The following is a 19,516-nucleotide window of genomic DNA, read 5'->3' as shown; positions in this document are numbered from 1 at the left end:
CGCAATACTGAAACACTTTTTTGAAGTGAATTGTCGTAAGTAAACAGCTTATGTTTACTAAGTAAACTAGCTGGCTATGAGCAAAATTCCTAGGACTTCTGTAAACAAAAAGACTTAAGAGAAAATCCACATCTGTGCTGCCCATTCGGAGTGCTTGCTGTGTTGCTTCAGCATCCTGTTCCCTTGATCCTGCTGTCACCTGGCCCCAGTGGCTGCCCCGCTGTCCTGGAGCGAGAAGGACGCTCCCCAGACAGAGGGAGCAGATCAGCGCCCTGGGGGACTTGGTCACCAATGTAGCTGAATGCCACCCGAGCACCTGCAGGTGCTGTCCCCCAAGGGCCATCTCTACGCAGCAGAGAGAAGCTGTCACGTTATCAAAACACTCTCCCTCCTCCCTGCAGAGAAGGGAGTCCACCAGCGTGGAACACGAAGCAGTGATGTATCAATGTAGATGGGTCAGTGAGTTTAGAACTATTTTACAAAGTCAGTGAAATTTATAGTCTGTTCAGATAGTCACTTCATCTGCTTCCCAGCAGAGGTGTGGTTTTTTTTGTTTGTGTTTTTTTTTTTTGGTGGGAGATTTTTATTTGCTTTTAAGCTGAGGGAATGTTTTGAGTTTTAAAGAAAAGCTTTTCCCTTTCCTGTCTAAAATGGAAATGGACATACTTCATTAAAGTTGTTGTGGTAGAAGTTGGCTTACCCTGCTTTTTAATGAATGATTACTCTCATGATTAGTAAACCCATATGCTGTCATATTCCTGCGGTTCTCTGACGGCCATTCGGTTACCCAGTATTGAATGAATCTAGATATCCTGGTTTTCTGATAGAAATTTCCTGTAATCTGCAATTTCAAACAGTCCTGATTACCTTTCTACAGTTTGGAGGTTGCCAGCCTGATGCGGGCAGATGCTGATCTGGAGGCATATCGAACGCAGATGTGTAAAGAAGTGATTGCTATGATGATGAAGAACATGGTCTTAAGTCACAGCCTCTTTCCCCATGTGGAGAAGAGGATGAGTTCAATTTTCAAAAAGCAGTTTCTTGCAATGGAGAAAGAGATTCAAGAGGAGTATGAAAGGAAGATGGTGGCATTAACAGCTGAATGTAATCTGGAAACTAGGAAGAAAATGGAGAGTCAATGCCAAAAAGTGAGAGCTGCAAACGAAGAGGCTGAGGAATTAATGAAGAAAATGAATGAAAAGGTAAATCTAGTATAAAATCAAGATATTTTGCATGATATGTGGTTTTATACAGATGGTTTCTCTTTTAGACTAGAATGGCTGAATTGTCCTCTTGGAAGAGTAAAGCTGTACAATTTAAATTTGTTCAAAAATTCAGCTGTCATAGTTAGGGTAGTTGTTATTAAGAGAACATGTTTTACTTCACCAGAAAATGAATTTATCTCAAGAGAATCTGTGACACCTGAAAACAAAAGGTTGTAATTACCCTCATTTTTTTTTAAGTTACTTAAGAATACATCATTTTGCAAGGGTTTATCTACTATATTTTACTGCAGTAGTTCCTAAGAACTACATTCAGACACTGTGTAAAGTATTTTGCATACTCAGAGCAGAACAAACTCTCTCCATCATAAACCTTACAATCTAGGTAAAAAGCGTAGATTTTGAAGAAAATGAGAATATAAGCGCAAACAAAGGATGATTTCCTCCAAACTGAGTGAAGGCAAGCAGAACAGTATATTTTAGGCAGAGCAGGGAGTGTAATTCTCTTGGAAATAGCCTCTGGATAATAGTGAGATAAATAATTTTAGGCAGAGTATAATTCTTTGCAAGTTTAGAGTCTCTCTTTAAATAAAAGCTTAGTGCTTATGTGTGTCACGCTCATTCAAAGAGTTTTGTCCGAATGGGGAAGTATCATTACCCAGGATTTCATAGGTATTCACTAGCTGGAAATAGGGCCTGGGTCACCAGACCAATATCCCACATACAAAATTATGCTCCGGTCTTCCATGTCTTTTTTCAAGTATATTGAATGTTTACAATAAAACTTATTTCCCCCTGCCTTTTTTTTTTCCACTTCATGTGTCTGAAGGAGATTCTGTTAAGTTTAGAGTATTTCACCTTTGCAAGCTTAAAATTGTAAAATACTCAAGTTAATGTTTCATGCTTGTCTAATGTTATAACTCATATTAAGAGGATGACTTGGTGGGAATAAATAGTGCCATTGGTTACAGTTATTTACAAGTAGGGCTTTGCTTCTGGAGCACAAGTGGATACGTGGGTATTGAATGTGATGCTGCTGAGTTTCCAGCTGTCTGTTTCAGTTCGATCATAGAGACAAAATAGGTTTTCTGTTAGGAGTATAATCCCTTTAGACCAGTATATTCCTTACTTACGTATGCTCTCTTTGTAGACAATACTTAAGTTTTTTGCCGCCTTTTTTTTTTTAATTTATTTGCAAATCATCTACCTAAAATTGCTAAGGGCTTTTATGACAACTTGTGATTGCAGTTTTGACAAAAGTTTTTTGCTGAGTGTGATCCCTCAAAGGTACTACAGTATATTGAGGTTCTCAGGAAGAACTTTGGTTTATCAGGCTGTTGTGTAGAGAAAGTTGATGGCACAAGGCTAGTGAGCCAGTTGAATTTCTTTGATTATTTCCAGGTGAATTTTAAATTGTGACTCTAGGGAACTTTCAAGTATCTGTAGGATATGAACATCCTGAACTAGAGGTTCTAGAAGGTCAAAGGAGACAGCAAGGAAGGGATACTTGTGGACACCTTTTTAAGGATGAGAAGAGTTGTACTCTGCAGAAGTCTTTTTCTTTCTGTTGCTTATAGAAGGAGCCTAGACTAGATGTCTAACACTTACATAGACCTCACTGAGATAAATCCTACCTTTGCAGAGAGAAGGGGCTGACTGAAACTCAGTATGTGAACTCACACTAAATACGCTCTCAGCAAAGTGGCCTTTCTTTGCACAAAATACATTGGTATTGGTTCAGTCTAGTTTATATTGGAAATCCTGAATGGTAGGAATCAAACAAAGAATTAAGGCCAATCCAATCCTTGATCCATTTATCATATACTAACGTCTTGCTGTTCACTTTCCTGTCTGTGAGAGGACCCGTTTTTGTACTTGCTGTGGAACCTGGTCCAAAAGGACATACCAGAGCACTAGGGTTGGCCCATGCTTTTGCTCCTGGCAGTGGGTGTACTGACATCCAAGAGATGGCAATGAAAAACAGCTGGGGCAATAACCTCCTCCCCTGCTCAGCCAAAACATAGAATGTATATTCCCTGCCTTTTTGATTAATTATTTGCTGCCTGCAGTGTGACTCTTGGGAATGAGGGGTGAGGTGCAGAGGAAGGTTCTCCCCGGATAAATAGTATGAATTTTAGAACAAGACCAACATAACTACTGTTAGGTAGCTCTCCTGGCATAAGAAGCATTCTTTGCTCTGTGGGACTTGTATGTTTTGATTCTATAATGAGTTTATGCCATCTGAGATTAAAACTATGAATATGTAAGTCTTACTGGAGAACTATGAGAAAGTATTTCTTGCAAAGAAGCTTTTAAATTAATTGCCATTTAATTCTACTCGATTGCAGTAACTCTAAAATTATGCTCTTGGATTACTTTGTAGAAACCAAGAGATAAAGTAGGTCACCAATAATAAAAACTTTTAGAGATTTGTAGTAGAATAGTTTTTTCTAATTTTTATATTGTTTTTAAATGTATGCTTGTTGTTATTTCATTGTTCTGGTTTATAGGAGCCTATTCAATTTTAATAGGATTTCAGGATTGATGAAACCCAAGAAATTGATTTCATATATAGTGTTTGTGTTGAATTTCATGCAGTTTTGTATAATTTATCCTAAATAATGCTTCTAAATTCTAGAAGGACTTCATTATGCCTTGGAAGTGCTAGCTGGATTAGAGATTGACAGCTGTACAACCCCTGTCATTCCAAACAGGTGAAAAACACAGAAAGTGTACACTGATTTAGTGTTAGCCTTCATTCAAACCTGAAATGAGAGTCATCAGATTATGCATAAAATATGTATGGGCTAGTAGTACTGATACTTTAAAGTATGTTGATACTGAAAATCACTTCAGATTTATTTATTTATCTTTCCTCTTCAGCCTGCTGTAGAATACAGAAGTCTTCTGGATAGACTTCACAGACTGGAGCAGGACCGTCTGAAGAGGTTCCTCGTGGTAAAGCAGGAGGAATATTTTGCAAAGGCTTATAGACAGCTGGCTGTTACCCAGAGAAAGGAGCTCCATAATATCTTTTTTACACAGATAACAAATGCTACTTTCAAGGGAGAACTGAAGTTGGAAGCAGCTAAAACATTAGTGGAAGGTTACTCCCAAATACAGGTAATAGGATGATAAATCCATTCCTAACCTAATGACTGAGTACAAACCCACAGTAACTTTTGAGAAATGTTTCAGGATAAATATTATCACTTTTATAACTAATTTTCTTAGGAAGAATTTAAAAAGTATGGTCATTATTATGCACATCTAGACATCTACACAATAGTACATTGATGCATAGGCACAGCCTTCTTCTACAAGTTAGATGTATTTGCCACAACATTATGTGCTTAGTGCTGACTTTTGTTTTCATGGGTAATATTTCCAAAGCACCCAAGTACTTAAAGCTTGTATTTACTGCTCTGGGAAAATAAGACTAGCAGCTCACCTGTATCATGCAGAAGAAATTTTGAAAATGTATCTACACCATGCAGTGGGAAATTGTGTGATATAAATCCCCATTTTTGTAGTGAATACTTTGATATACCTGCACATCTTGGGGCTCTGCTTAGCTCCTGAAAGATCTGTTGGTGGAGCTCTGCCCCTAAGCCCTCCCCCAGCAGAATGGTCTGAGAGCAGATTTGTGCTCATGCAGCAAACTTCTGGTTCCAGGTCTACCCTTGCTGCTGTTAATGGGGCCCTCAGCATGGTACCGGAATGCCAGAGTGCCATTTTCAAAAGTAATTTCAGCTCAAATAAAGGGACATAGGCAATTAAGAGAATAGTTAGATATTCTCTTTTATATCTCTTTATCTATTTTATAAATGGTATTTCTAAAACAAATCACATGCTGCCTAGTGAATGATAGGTACCTAATGAATGATACGTATACAAGCTTGAGGAATGGACCCATGTGAACTCATGAGGTTCAACAATGCCAAGTGCAGGGTCCTGCACCTGGGTCAGGGCAACCCCCAGTATCAGTACAGGCTGGGGGATGAAGGGATTGAGAGCTGCCCTACCAAGAAGGACTTGGGGGTACTGGTGGGTGAAAAACTGGACGGGAGCTGGAAATGTGTGCTCGCACCCCATACAACCCTATATCCTGGGCCGCATCAAAAGAAGCGTGGCCAGCAGGTTGAGGGAGGTGATTCTGTCCCTCTAATCTGTGCTGGTGAGACCCCATGTGGAGTATTGCATCCAGCTCTGGAGCCCTCAGCACAGGGAAGACATGGACCTGTTGGAGCGGGTCCAGAGGAGGCCACAAAAACGATCAGAGGGATGGAACACCTCTCCTGTGAGGACAGGCTGAGAGAGTTGGGGTTGTTGAGCCTGGAGAAGAGAATGCTCCAGGGAGACCATACTGCAGCCTTCCAGTACTTAAAGGGGGCTTATGAGAAAGATGGGGATAGACTTTTTAGTAGGGCCTGAAAGGATAAGGGGCAATGGTTTTAAACTAGAAGAGGGTAGATTTAGACCAGATATAAGGAAGAAATTTTTCACAATGCAGGTGGTGAAACACTGGCACAGGTTGCCCAGAGAGGTGGTAGATGCCCCATCCCTGGAAACATTCCAGGTCAGGTTGGATGGGGCTCTGAGCAACCTGCTCTAGTTGAAGATGTCCCTGCTCATTGCAGGGTGGGGGTTGGACTAGATGACCTCTAAAGGTCCCTTCCAACCCAAACGATTCTATGATTCTGTGTTTGGAGGCCTGTCTGTATAGGCATTTTCAAAACCCCCTAGGCATCAAGTGCTTTTCTGTACTTCAGAAGATGTACTAAGCACCCCCAATCCAGATATGTAGATTATTGAAACTGTGGTATGTCTGAAGTGCTATAGATTTGTACTTTGAGGAGTTGGTACCTCTAGTTTATGCTGTTGGGGATGCTGATGAAGAGTATGTTCAGGACTTTAGTTTTGGTTTCACTTGCATTTTAAGCCTCTTGCAACAGAATAGCTTGAATTGTTTCCTCAAGGGTTTTTTGTGTTTTTCTTTTTTTTATGCCATTTGTGTTGAAAGTTAGTGTTCTAGAGTCCAAAAATTCTGGGAATTTTTCTTCCAGCTGCTTCTTGAAGAGAAGTATGATTGTTGTTGTCCTAGAGGTTGAGGGCCTGGAGGTTGAAAAGCAACATCTGGAAAGTAGGTGTCAAAACACGTAAGGCCCACCCCTGAAACTGGATGCACTGTCAGATCTCAGTACAGAAAAACCACACTGTCAGATGTAAATGCAGAAAGCACTTGAGCAAAAGACAGTTGAGCAGCCAGCAGAAGATTGAGGAAGTGAACGAAGTTCTGACAATGTTTTGGCTGCTCAGACATAAGTCACCTAAGCATCAGACCTTGTCTTGGTTACCTGATGGTAGCAGAATGTCTGCTATAGACCGTTGTGTGCCTACCTCTGGTCTCCGCCAGACCTGTTTGTGGTTACCTAAACCCTTCCTTTTCCCCACTGTTGGAAGCAGGAACTTCTAAGCCAGCCTGTCTGCAGCAGGCTTTGCTTTCCCCACACTGTACTGGAGACATGTGGAACACTTATCCTTGGCTTTGAAGTCAAGTTAGACACCTTTGAAAATGCTACCCCTTATTTATTTACTAATACAATACATTTTAAAGAAAAAAGGGAGGAAAAAAATGAAGGAAGGCTATGTTGTTGCTTCCTGCTGTTACTGAAGACATGCAGTCTTCAGGTCCCAGTTCAAGAAGACCCTTCCACCTGTGGATAGCTTTAAGCAGGAGCATTTCTACTAACACTGGTAGGGTTGCATGTGTATTTAATTGTGGGTACCTGATCAAATGACCTGTTATCTTGGGGCTATCAGGAGGTGCACTAACTGTTCAGGAGAGTACACGCAATATTGAAGTATTCAGGCCAAGAGCTTAGCACATTATTTATTTTGTTCTGTTGAAGTAACAGTAATAATTTGATGTGATCATTAGAGTTAAGTTGATATAAGCTTATTGTTTTTCACTTGTAAGAGCTTTTTAACTTTGCTCTGTTAATGAACCATCTGGTCTGATACCCACAGGAGTTAGGTGAAATTAACATTACATCTAATTAAATATATTTGTTCACATTCTTTCCTGTAGGGAGACATTGAAGAGCTAATGGATTTTTTGCAAGCTAGCAAGAAATATCATCTGAATAGAAGATTTGCTTACAGAGAGTATCTTATAAGTAAGATACAGTTAAGGGATTCTCAAGCCTCTGCTCTTATAAATGCAGCAGCAGCCCAGATAGCAAGTCTCATTAATAAGGTGGAAAGGTAAATATCTCAATTGTTTTCATGGCAGCCATTTGACTACATTATCTCAAAGACAATAGAATAATCTTCAAAAATCTTTTTGTCTGTGTTACCTAGAAGGAAAGGCGCACAAAAATTTGATCTTTTAAGTTAATTCTAAGAAAATATTTCGTAACTGATGACTTTGTTAGTTAATATCCCAGCTGACATGAAGGTGAGGTTTTGTTGTCTGTGTCCACTTTGTACAGCACAGAGGTGAATTGCTGGGAACATGTATAGTACCTGTTTGTAATTCTCACTTCAGTGGGAACCAGACTCATATAAGAGTCACAGTGTCTTTATACATCCGTTATTCATGTAAATAGTCTTCAATCATGTGAAAATCCCTACCAGAGTCCATTGCAACATATAGCAGTTAAGACCATTTGTCTGGGTTCTTTACGCACGAATATCTGGATTTAACAGAAAATAACAATTTTGATTCACTTGTGATTGAATGTGTTTGAGGAGCTGGATGTATTATCAAGATGAAAGCATGAATATTTTCTAAATAGTTAACTGTTTATAAATAATGTAACTGGGGAGGATCTTGACTGAGAGAATACACCTGTTGCAGAGAATATGAAAAAGTAAAGAACAGATGAACTAAAAAGTAGACCTGGAAATGGACTGTGGTAATACACTCATTTAATTTCTTTGGAAATCATGGATCATACCAGATCTATGCTGATTCAAGTACTCTATGTGAGGATATTCATAGTCAAGGTGGAGAGATACAAATGGTGACTTACCAGAGACATAGTTATCTAAAATTACATGGCAATGTGGAGCATTGAGAGAGACCTCTTGCTGGTTTCTAGAGAACTGTGGCATATCTTAGTTTGTCACACAGAGAGATTACTAAGGAGCATGTCAATACAGTAAAATATGTTTGTGGGCAGGAAAACAACCTAGCGCTGCTGCTGTTGATCCTGTGCATGCAGCTTTATTTGTACATTTTAGATGTCTGTATTGGTGTCAGTCACTGACACCATGTGGAACAGGCATTAAGAGAAAAAGTATAAATATCAGGCTTTACATTGTGGGGTTATGTTCATAATGGTGGCTTAATTTAAAGGAAGTCTGTTAAAAGCATCTGTTGATATGATAGTCATTTACCTGTTTCTTTGTAACTTCTCTTCCTCTTCTTTTTGATAGTCCTATGTGCTGCCTTATTGGAATCACACCCTGTTTAATTTCAAGATTTCGTTGATCAGGGAGAGGTTCTTCTAGTATGCTTGCACTGCTTTGCCTATTTTGCTAACATCTGCAGCTGTGTGGCTCAAAGGCAAAAACTGCTTGGCATAGGAAACGTAATTCAGATACATCTTTCACAGAGAATTCCCTTCCGTCAGTTCATGCCTCTCTTTGGAATCAGATTATGAGAAATGTACTGAGAAGTTGTCACAGATCTTGTGGTTACATGAAAAGAAACTCTCACCTGTATGACCACTGCATCCGTGGCTTAAAACATTGCAATGAACAACTGGGACTTCTCAAGCTGGAAAAATAGGTTCCACTCATTGTTTAATGCCTGTTATTGCACCTAACAGTCACAAAATAGATCAACTACAAAACAGGCAGGAAATGTGTAGTATTAGTAAGCCAAGAGCTTGTGGATCTGATCCCCCCAAAAAGTACCAAAAAAAAAAAAAAATACTACCCAGAAGCTTCCAAAACGAACAAGAATCTGTACCAAGATGAAAAATTAATTTTTCTAGCACTCCCTGATTAAACCTCGTGGAGTATGCAATGATCATAGTACGCTGCGGACAAAGGAAATGTGTCCGCAGTTGGAGATAGCGTTTGTAGATAAGCAATTCCGTTTAACTTTCTGGGACTAGAACTAGTTATTTTCCTGTAACTTCCCACACCTCCTGCGGCAGGAATTCCTTTCAGACAAATGTTGACTAAACTGTTACGTTGTTATTAATTCTTTAGATGTTGAGATTATAAAACTCCAGAATGTAGTATTTCAGATTATTTGCTAGTCTTTTTTTTTTTCTACAGGCAAACTGAAATATCCTAGTATAAACACTGAGAAACTTATAATCTATGCTAGATAGGGTTGTATTTCAGTTTCTCATTATAAAGTGATTTGGGGACTACTTACAAATTGGAGCATTAAAATTTGAGCAGCAAGAGAAGTCTGGTCTGAACGGCTGTTACTTTAAATTTGTATCCATAATACTCTCTTATTTTTCACTTTAGCATTGAATCTGCTTGCCTAAATATAGATAGAAGTCTGTCTTAATCTGTTGTGTCCAGCTTTAATAGCCTTAAACTTACTGTTATAAATGGAATTTTAAAATGCAGAACTGTTTGTATGGAGAAGAGAAACTGAGAAAATATGTAGATTTGATATACTACAGATAAACAGATTCAAGGATACATAAACCAGCAGATAAATGATGAAGGGAGAGGTCTTTTAAAAATGGAGATTAATAAATGCTTAAAATTTATCAGCTAGCAAGGCAATTTCAAATTAACATGAAAAAGATTCTGTGTGGCCAGAAATGAATATTATAAAAAGCAAAATAACCAAAACTGATTCTAGGGAGGGTTGTGAACATTTTAAATGAAATAGAGCAGCCAGAGTTTTCAAGCTGGGCTTTCTAAATATACTATTTAAATAAAAAGTCTCATTTGTCAGGACTGGCTGTGGGTACTCCGTGTCTTTTGGAAATCAAGTTCGTGGACTGCCGTACCAAAAGGCAGGAAAAGAAGTTTTAAATTATAATCCATAATGATAGATTTCAGGGATGTCTACCTAGGCTCTTTAAGTTTTCCCTTAAAGAATAATAGGAAAAAGGTCAATACTTGAGGCAGTATTTAGCCTGGGCTGTTCCAGCTATCAGCAGAGGCACGAGGTTCTTGATGTTTTCAATCTAGAGCAGCTGTAACATCTTGCATTGTTCTTTTGCCAGTATTTGCTTGTTCACAAGAAGTGTCCCTCTTTCTTCAGTCTCTTAAAAACAGAATCCAGTTCTTGTGAGTGGCTAGGTACAAACAACTTGGTCTCCTTTACAAATTTCTCCCAAAATTTTAATTTTTGTAAGACCTCAAGAATTTCTTTGGTATTATGTTTTTTAAGTGGTCAGTTGACTCTCTTAAAAGATCAAAGCAAAACATTGCATATCGGTCTCGTTCTTTTGAATCATCTCCTTTTATATGGATGTTGTTATAAGCAAAGTAGTCTTCCAAACAGTGTCCTGATGGACCCTTCAAGAAGTCGGTGTTGGAAAGTGAATGCTTCCAGCAGTAATGCATCAGTATGAAGTTTTGTAATAATATCTTAAAAGCGCTTCTGTTTGTAGCACTTTGGTATGTAGGGCATTTATTGCCCTGAATTATTCACATAAATTCTGATCTGGGCACCGGATGAAGATGCCACTTCAGCAGGTGAAATCCTGAAGCAGCTGGAGTAGCATGGACACAGTCTTGCAGGTTCTCTCTGTCTGGTTTTCTGTATAGTGTTGTGATTCAGCCTCCATGTACATCCAGGCTGGTATAACTTTTCTGCTTCATATCTATCTCCCTTCTGCTTCAGTGACTCTCTCGTGCTTTCTGTAGCTTTCATAAAACAGTCTTCCTTTGCTGGGGTGCAGCATCCCTTAGACAGTTCTCTGTAGTATCAAATACAAACTGCTACTTTTTACTTTTAGTGCCCTTTTTACTTTTAGTCACTCCATATTTTCTCCTAAGTTTCTTGGCTTTTGTTCAGTACAGAGAACTTGACAGAGAAGTCAAGGTCTGCCTCTGTTTGACCTACAATACTGCTGCTGTTGGCCACATGCTTCATGTCTCTACCTTCCGTGGTGCTCACTGCATTTGGGAGGTTCTCCCTGTAAACACCCTTGTCGATACTGCAGTATTCTCCTTCATTAAAGTTCTCCTTGTTCAAAAACATTAAACATGTGCCTGCACATTGCTTCAGTGATTAGATGTCTGGTATGCTGAGATCAACCAGTTTATCATGCATTCTGTGTTGTCTCATTATCTTTCTCGTCTCCTTTTACTTTGTGTTTCAGTTCAGAATCCTTTGGGAACAGGACATCTTTTAATTCTAATACTGTAATTTTGTTTTATATTGTGTTTATATGAAACCAAAAATGAAGGTCTCATGCCAGGATTGAGCCTTCTAGGAATTACCGTAATACTGATTAATTTAAGTTGCCACATAAACAGATGTAGATTTTTGTGGTGGTAGGCATTTTGCCCATTATTTTTGTTACCTGGGATTCCAAACAAGTAAATAGATAGGTTTTTATACTACTGAATCACCTAGAATTTGAGCTGTGGACATAATGTATCTCTAAATAAATCAACAACCTGAAACTGAAATAATGTAGACTCTTTTTTTTTCATCTTAAGAATAGGTAGGTATAGATCATCTCCCAGTCATTCTATGTTGCATGGCTTTTCTTAAACACTCATTTTCTAGGTGGTTCCAGCACATCAATCTTTTTCTACTGCAGACCCTTTTCACTGCTCTGGACAGGGATTTTAATAGGATGCGGCAAGCCTGGGTTTATTTCCTCAGTACAAGACAGGATGAGGGTGTTAATAATATCTTGGTTATTATCTTGCCTCCCTTCCTCACTGTAATAAATCTACCTTTTATTCACTAATCTTCTACCTTGTGTTTGATCAAAAAGTGAGGCAGGACTCATTACCAAATACGGGCTGGAAACTTGGTGCTGCTGCTTTGTTGTTTTTTTTTTTTTTTTTTGACATAACACTGAAATTTAATACTGATTGCTTTCAAGGCAAAAATTACTTGGCCAAAAGATCCAAGAACGATGCTTGGTGGATTGCTCTCAAGGCAGTGAGAAGTATTTTAATCCTCTTTGTAGACGATTAAAGAAATACAGTAGATAGACACTGGAAACGCTCTGCAAAAGGAGGCTCTTTCTGGTTGACATAACTGTGTGATAAAGCAGGTATGAGTTTCTATCCAGCACATTCATTATGTAGGGGATGGTGTTTCATGGCTTGCTCAGATACTTGTGAATGCTTGAGCAGCAAGGTGGAGAGGTGTGAATTGTGGAATCTAGCCACCACAGTTACAGTGCAGTGTCTGCAAACAACCTAATACTTTATTTCTTTTAGCTTTTATTTTGAGGAATTTATTTGGAATTAAGCTGTTACAGTATCAACAAATCCTAATAAACCAGAATGAGACTCTGTCTTTTCTAGAGAAGGTCTTGCAACATTTAGCTGCTACTCTAGTTTATGAATTGAGCCAGTTATTATGCTGGAACAGGGGCTTGGAAGCCCTGGATTCATCTGAATCCAGGCTCTGTGTGTAATGTTCATGTCTTCTGAAACATGAGGATTTGAAAAGTAAACCGGAAGGTGTTCGGATAACATCTAGATTTAGGTCAGGAATTGGTGCTTTCTACTCAAAGGTCCATGTTGACCTTTTCAACCTGAAATTTGGAAGTCCAACATGCTTAATATTAGAAATTAAAACTCACAGATGTCCAACAGCCTGGTCTGAATGAAGATGTTCTTTTATTCTGTTGTTGTCTGAGAAAGATTTGGGGAATTTCTGGTGTAAATACAGTAGCAGGTAATTTTTGAAGTTCAACTTGAGTTTGTGGAGAGGGAGGTTTTTCTAACTGTTGCGGACATCGTTGGGATCTTGCTTACTCTTTGAAATTAAGTACTGTAGCAACTGGAGGTAGACCGTAGTCTTGAACTTCCATTTGAAAGCACTGTGGGCTTAAGAGTGAGAATGTGCTCTGTTAGATTACTGTATTTCACTGTTAGTTTGAAATCTTTATAATTCTTCTGAGGATGTAAATGTAATAGGAAATCTGAATTTAAATCTTTTAATGGATATTATTGCTTTGTATCTTTAATTTTTAATTGTTTTTGCTTGATTAGATTACATGCTTTTAAGAAAAAATTGTTTCTAATGAGGAAGAAAGAATTATAATAAGACATCTAGAATTGCATTCCAGGGGCATTAAATGAAAGATGTAAATATTATGAATAATATATAAGGTTTAAAATGTCTCATTTGAATATTTTTTACATTACTAACTGATATGTAATTGGTTTTGCATTTGCCTTTCCTTCCTGCTTTCCCGTTTTCATACACCTTCACTCTACCTTCACAAACTGCCTCAATTCTACACTCATCTCTGAGATTATCTTTCTATTATCTGCTTGCTTGTTTGATCCCCCCAGGTATCACTGCTAAAGAAACAAAGATCATTCTGTGTGTCTACTTTGAGCCTTATTATGGTACTAATTGCTTCAAATGTCCTTTTGCTCTTAAGAATTTGGGATAACAGGCTTCAAACACTGTTATTACAGAGCAGGTCATCTACCTGAAAGTCATTCAGGAATGCTGCTGGACCGAGCTGAAGTTGAAATTAATTCTGTTAAACAGAAATTCGATCATGATTTAAAACAAGAAAAGCAAAAGCTTCGCCAGAAACTCATTACCAAGCGAAAGCGGGAAATGCTGCAAAAGGTAATTATTTTCAGTATATTTATTTTCACAGGGCTTATCATGAATTAAAAATGAAATGAATTGAAAAAATAAAGTGTAGTTCTTACCATAGAGGTTAGCACTGCCAGGAGCATGGATGAAAATAAGTGTCCATTGGTTTTAGCTGTGTACTGCCAAGTGCAAGATAGGCGAGATTGATCTTACCTTTTGCAGGTTATGTGTTTCAGTGTTTTCTGGTCTTTAACAGATATCATGGCAAGGAGAGGCAGCAAGTGTAACAATGGAGACTTCAATTTATTCTCAGTATGGGTAGCTTTGGTTCAGCTTTCCAATGAAATTGCTGCATGCTGTGAGATGGAGAAAATAAAATTAAAAAAAAAAAAAAACCACACCACAACCTCTTTTTTCCCCCCTCTCTTTTATTTTCCCTTCTTTTTCTTCCCTGGTATTTGATCCAGATTCACTTCCGGAATGCTGCTACATCATTACAGTTGAGCCATTTGGGATTATGTCAAACCACAAGATCATGCATTTGTTCAGGTGTTAGCCCTTCTATCTAGCAACAATCCAAGTTATCCTAGACCTGTATTAGCTCTTCTAGCTAACGATAATCTGAATTATCACAGGCCTGCTAGATGCACACAAAGATGTTGTGTTGAGAGCTAGGTAGGTCCATGGACACTGAAAAGCAGTTTTGAGAACAGTGAAAAACAAAAGTATGAAATTTTGCATTGCTATGAAATACATACTTAAAGAGCTAGAATTTGATATGTTCCTTCTCTTAACCTTTTTTCTCCTTTTGAAAAATGAATCAGCAGAAAGAGCATTGGAAGGAGCAGCTGTCACTTGGAGACCCCTTCAAAACTACTAAGGAGGTCATTCATTACCTGAGCCAATGGAAGAATCTTCTGAGTGATCACACCATTGAATTTGAAGAACTTACTGAAAAGCTGGACAATGAGGCCAGTGAGGAGCTGAAAGAGCTTCTATTTAGTCTAACAGAGAAAGCTGTTGAAGAGCTTAAACGTGTTCAGTGTGGAGTATTTGTGCAAGAACTGGTTAAGCTCAATGTGCCAAAGATTTTCCTGCTAGAAGTTGTGGAGGAGCATAAAAAAGAGATGGTTGTTAAACAAGAACAACTTGAAAGGGAAGAGCGTGACAAGAGTACGGCCGCTGAAGAGCTGCTTCAGCTCACCAGGCAGAAGCTAAGCCAAGAACTGGAAACAAGCGTTTTGGAACAAAAAAAATTACGGAGCTGGGAACAAACAGTATTCATGCAAGTATCTCTCTGCACCCTTTCCTTAGTTGTTGCTGCAAATAGAGATGAATTGGGAGTTTTCACACCTGTCTGGGTCTAATTCCTAACGATCAGTTTACTGATTGGGCACTTGGGAATTGCCTTGTTTTGCAAACGCTCACCTTCTTACATCACCAGTGGGTGAGCGCTGCAGTGGAAATCCTGGTAAAAAGTGGTTTTGAAACCAAAAACATGGAATGGTATTTTTATACTTCTGCTCATTCTGTGTCAGGTTTCACTTGCACATCTTTCATAATTATTTTCAGTGTGTTCTCAAAGGTCCAACACTTTGGAACTATCGTTTAGTATGTCAGGCCTAATTAGCCCCATGTCCAGTTTCAATGTACTCCTTCCAGCCACAAGTCAAGCTTTACTCATCAGATTCCTTTTAAGCTCTGCCGCAGTATTTCCACATATTGTGTAAATACACAGCACACTAGCCTACCTCTCTGTAGGGAGGCTTCATCCATCGGACTTGGCCGATCTGGCCCCTGGCACCAAGCCCCGAGCCAGAGACGCATCATGGCATGGGTGATGTTGCAGAGAGCTTTGCTGGCCCCAGATGCACCTTATGGCCATTGCTGCCTGCTATGACATGTCCCTGGGGAGGTGGGAAGGCGAGTGGTGGCCTTGCCACCATTGGGACACCTTACGCGGGGAGGCTGCAGCCGAGAGTCGTCGTGCGTGGTGCCTCGGACTGGGCAGCAAGGGCAGATCGGCGCTGTTCGTTAGCATTTCTTCCTAGCTTTCAAGTACGTTTATGACTAGTTGTTGTATTGCCTGAGTATTTACAGTACTGCATTTCCTATTCAATGTCTTATTTAATAACAGACATTGTTAGAGACATGGGAACATGAAAAAAGAGTCTGTTATCAAAATTGCAGCTTTAGGGGAAGCAGCTGGAACAGGCAAACCTATGTTTGCCCTTTGCTCAAACATATGGGCATAAGAGATTGAACAGAGAGGGAAGGAAAAAAAAGGGGGGAAAAAAAACCCCCAACACTAGTAGAGGTTTCTCCTTCATACCTCCTCTTTAAAGCAAAACAGATTTGCATGGGCAATTTTGTCCAGACAGCATCTTTATAAGTTTGCCTTCTGCACAGTGTAAAACGTGTAACAGGAATATAAAAAGAAACCTTGCCCATTATGTTTGCTTTGTTAAAGAAAAAAAAATCCATTTGTGTCTTTGTTTTGGTTCTAATTTCAAGGGCTTTGTATTTTATTCAGCATTTTAAATACTTTTCTATAAGCCATTTCAATGTATTTTTTAGCTTGTCTTCTTATCTCTTACTTACATTGCTGAGAGCAGACCTGCAGGAGCGGGGAAGTAGATTGTATGAACCAACAGGTCTTTCCTGTTTCTAGCTTATAATTCTGTGATAATTATGTTCCAGCCTGCAGTGTCACCTGTTGTATTTGTTAGACACTATCTTTATTTACAACAACAGTAGCTGTTTAGGTGTCTTTATGTTCAGTCCACTGTCTGTCAATGTTGATCTTTCAATGACGGATGCCAGCTCTCGTGTTTATGTTTGCATCTGCTGTCTAGTTTTCATAAAGAATTATTTTGAATGATAGCTTTTCATCTTTGTTGCTTATCAAAGAGACCATGAGTCTCAAAATATTTATGAAGATCATTAATGCTTAAAGTCCTTTCTAAACAGACATGATAAAACTGTCATTTGCTGTATTTTCTTTTATATCTCTGTCTATATATCTGTATATATAGATATATAGTGTGGATTTTCTTCTAGAAGTCTAAGACAACATGAGAAATGGTTAAGTATACTCTAAATGCTTGCTTGTAAATATTGCCTTAACGTAAGTAATTTTTTGAAGAGACAAACTTGATGCATTAAAAATGTTTTAATTTAGAATTTTGCTGTACTTTCGCTGAATCAGTACACAGAAATAAGGATTTCTGAATGCAGAAATATTTTAGTGAAACCATGAAGTGGTATAGGCCTGTGGTATACTGGATAAAAGCATCAATGCTAATGGAACATACAGTATAATATATTTTTAAAATAAAACAACTTTTTTTTTTTAAATATGCTGTTTATGCTTTAAAAACAAATACATTTTTTGGGAAATAGAGAAAATTTCCAAACAAAAAATTAGGCTATTTTTTCTGAAGTTCTCTTAAGGTAACATTTCAGTCACAAGATAAGAAGATGAATGTAGTCGTAAGTTTAGTCACAACTGGAAGATGAATTTAGGCTTTAGCATGCTTTATTTTTAAGTCAACTTCAGCTTGACCTGAAGATCAGTTCCCCACACTTCTGTGTTGAGAACCTTCCTTCTACAAAATCAGTACTTTGAGTGATTCAAATTACTGCTAAAGTATATTCTGTGTTGTTCAGACTGCTAAAAGCTTTTTTTACAAAGAACAGCTGGAACCCTTGTGACTTGGTGATGGGAGGGATGACACGTGAGTTTATTATAGAGAGAGGCTTTTTTTGTTTTATTTTTTTCCCCTCTCAGTAGCTGTGACTGCTAAGTGCTGGGAAACAGCACAGGGAGGCTTTATAGGAAGCTTTTATCTTGATTTAATCCCTAAGTTCGGAGTTTGTGTTGTCTTAAGAGGTGGAAGGATTCTGTGTGTAGGAAATGTGCTAAAAATTATTTCTCTTTTAAATATTCAAAAACTGTTTCCCCTTGAAAATTAAGTTTTGCAGTTCCGGAAGTTCTGTATGCAGGATTTAAAGTATCCTCAAGGTTATTTTGAACATGCTGAGCAGCTCAGTCCTATGTGTGGAATTGTTAACTGATATATGAATAAGACAAAAAAGGACAATCATTGTCATGTAGAGTATTTCTGTGCATGTGTCTTACAATTTATGCAATATGGTCTATGTCACTGAACAGCAAATGGCTTTTGTTTTTTTAACAGGCAGCTTCTACGTTTACCCCTCTCACTATCGGAAGAGGATTTGCTTAGAATGAGGCAAGAGTTGCACTGCTGCTTCTCTCAGGTGGACAGCAGCTTGGCTTGGCCCAAAATAAGAGCAAGAGCCTTGCTTCAGGCTTTCGAGGTGGAGCAGAGGGACGCAGAGATGCTGAAAGTTGATCAGAATTTAGCAATGACTAATAAACAGGTGGGAACGATGTGGGATCAGTGTGGGGATGTGTGAGAGGTTCATGGCTGTATCTGCGGGTTGTTGGCCTTAGCTGCAGATATGGGTCCGTAGCTTCTTCATAGGTGCGACAGCAGTGCTCACTTCTCCTTTCTGTGTGGATCGATGGACCTTAAAGATAATTGTTTGGGCAGCAGTTGGATAAATTTTTTTTTTTCCACATATACCTGCATGTTTCTGCTGCTTGTGTGTCCTCCAGCTTTCCCAAGAAGGTGGCATAATTATAAAGAAGCAGATGGGTGGCCAAAAGGATCTGCAGCTCTGAGGAGAGTCCACTGAAATGCCAAAAATTTGAGTGGTGCTGAGCCTGGCTCTGAATATTAGGGACAAGTTGGGTCCTTCATAGCCCAGACTGAGGTTCTCTGGCAGCCCCAACACATTACTAAAGTTGACACTTAAGCAAGGAAAGATTTAGGGAGTTTGTGTAGGGGAATGTCCTACATTGTCTTGCCCATTTAGGAAGGTAATGTTCCTGAATTCGCTGGTCTTTCTTGGCAAGAATTTGGGCTTGATTTCTGTTTCTTTTTTTTCAAAAGAGTTGGGCATATACAGAGGGTTGGGTTTTTAGGTTGTTTTTTTGTTTGGGATTGTTTGGTTTTGTTTTTTTTTAAATCTAAATATATGGAAGATGAGGCATACTCACTTGAAGTTAGAGGGACATTCCTGACAAGAGGTCTGTTGGTCTTATCAAATCTAGCACTTTTAAAAAGAGCTTTGTGAATGGTGTTGAATTCCTTCAGTAAAATATAAAACCTGTGGAATCATAAATTGTTTTCAGTTCTTGAATAGGAGGGTGGGGGGAAGTGTTTCCTGTACAAATTGTATCTGATACCACCATAAAAAGGACTTGCCCTTGCTTGGTTTTGGTTCAGTTATGTTTTCTAAACATGTAAACTAACGTGGGTTAATTGTACTAGGAATTAGCCTAGTTCAAGACCTTCATAATTTCTAAAGTACTAAAGAAGGGAAACGACTTTGCAAAGCCTTATAGTTGAACAGATGTTATCATTTCCCCAAGAGTACATTATACTTAGGTGATGTTCTTGTAAAGAAATATAAAGGTCAAGAATAATTTGATTACATGGAACAGTGCCCCTTAATACTATCA

At 38.6% G+C, this 19,516-nt stretch overlaps 1 protein-coding gene across 1 annotated transcript in view; it reads left to right on the top strand.

Moving 5' to 3' along the window:
• EVC2 (EvC ciliary complex subunit 2) overlaps positions 1-19,516 on the top strand; it is a 78,110-nt gene that overhangs the window by 35,297 nt on the left and 23,297 nt on the right. The window contains exons 10-15 of the mRNA XM_081999439.1: positions 878-1,202; positions 4,107-4,346; positions 7,315-7,490; positions 13,836-13,995; positions 14,790-15,254; positions 18,169-18,369. Of these exons, the coding sequence (XP_081855565.1) occupies positions 878-1,202; positions 4,107-4,346; positions 7,315-7,490; positions 13,836-13,995; positions 14,790-15,254; positions 18,169-18,369 (1,567 nt within the window). The remainder of the gene's footprint in view (positions 1-877; positions 1,203-4,106; positions 4,347-7,314; positions 7,491-13,835; positions 13,996-14,789; positions 15,255-18,168; positions 18,370-19,516) is intronic.

This window comes from Phaethon aethereus (genome assembly GCF_964289735.1).
Source record: "Phaethon aethereus genome assembly, chromosome: 4".
NCBI lineage: Eukaryota > Metazoa > Chordata > Aves > Phaethontiformes > Phaethontidae > Phaethon > Phaethon aethereus.
Note: the sequence above shows the minus strand (reverse complement) of the source record. Positions and strands in the feature narration are given on the sequence as shown.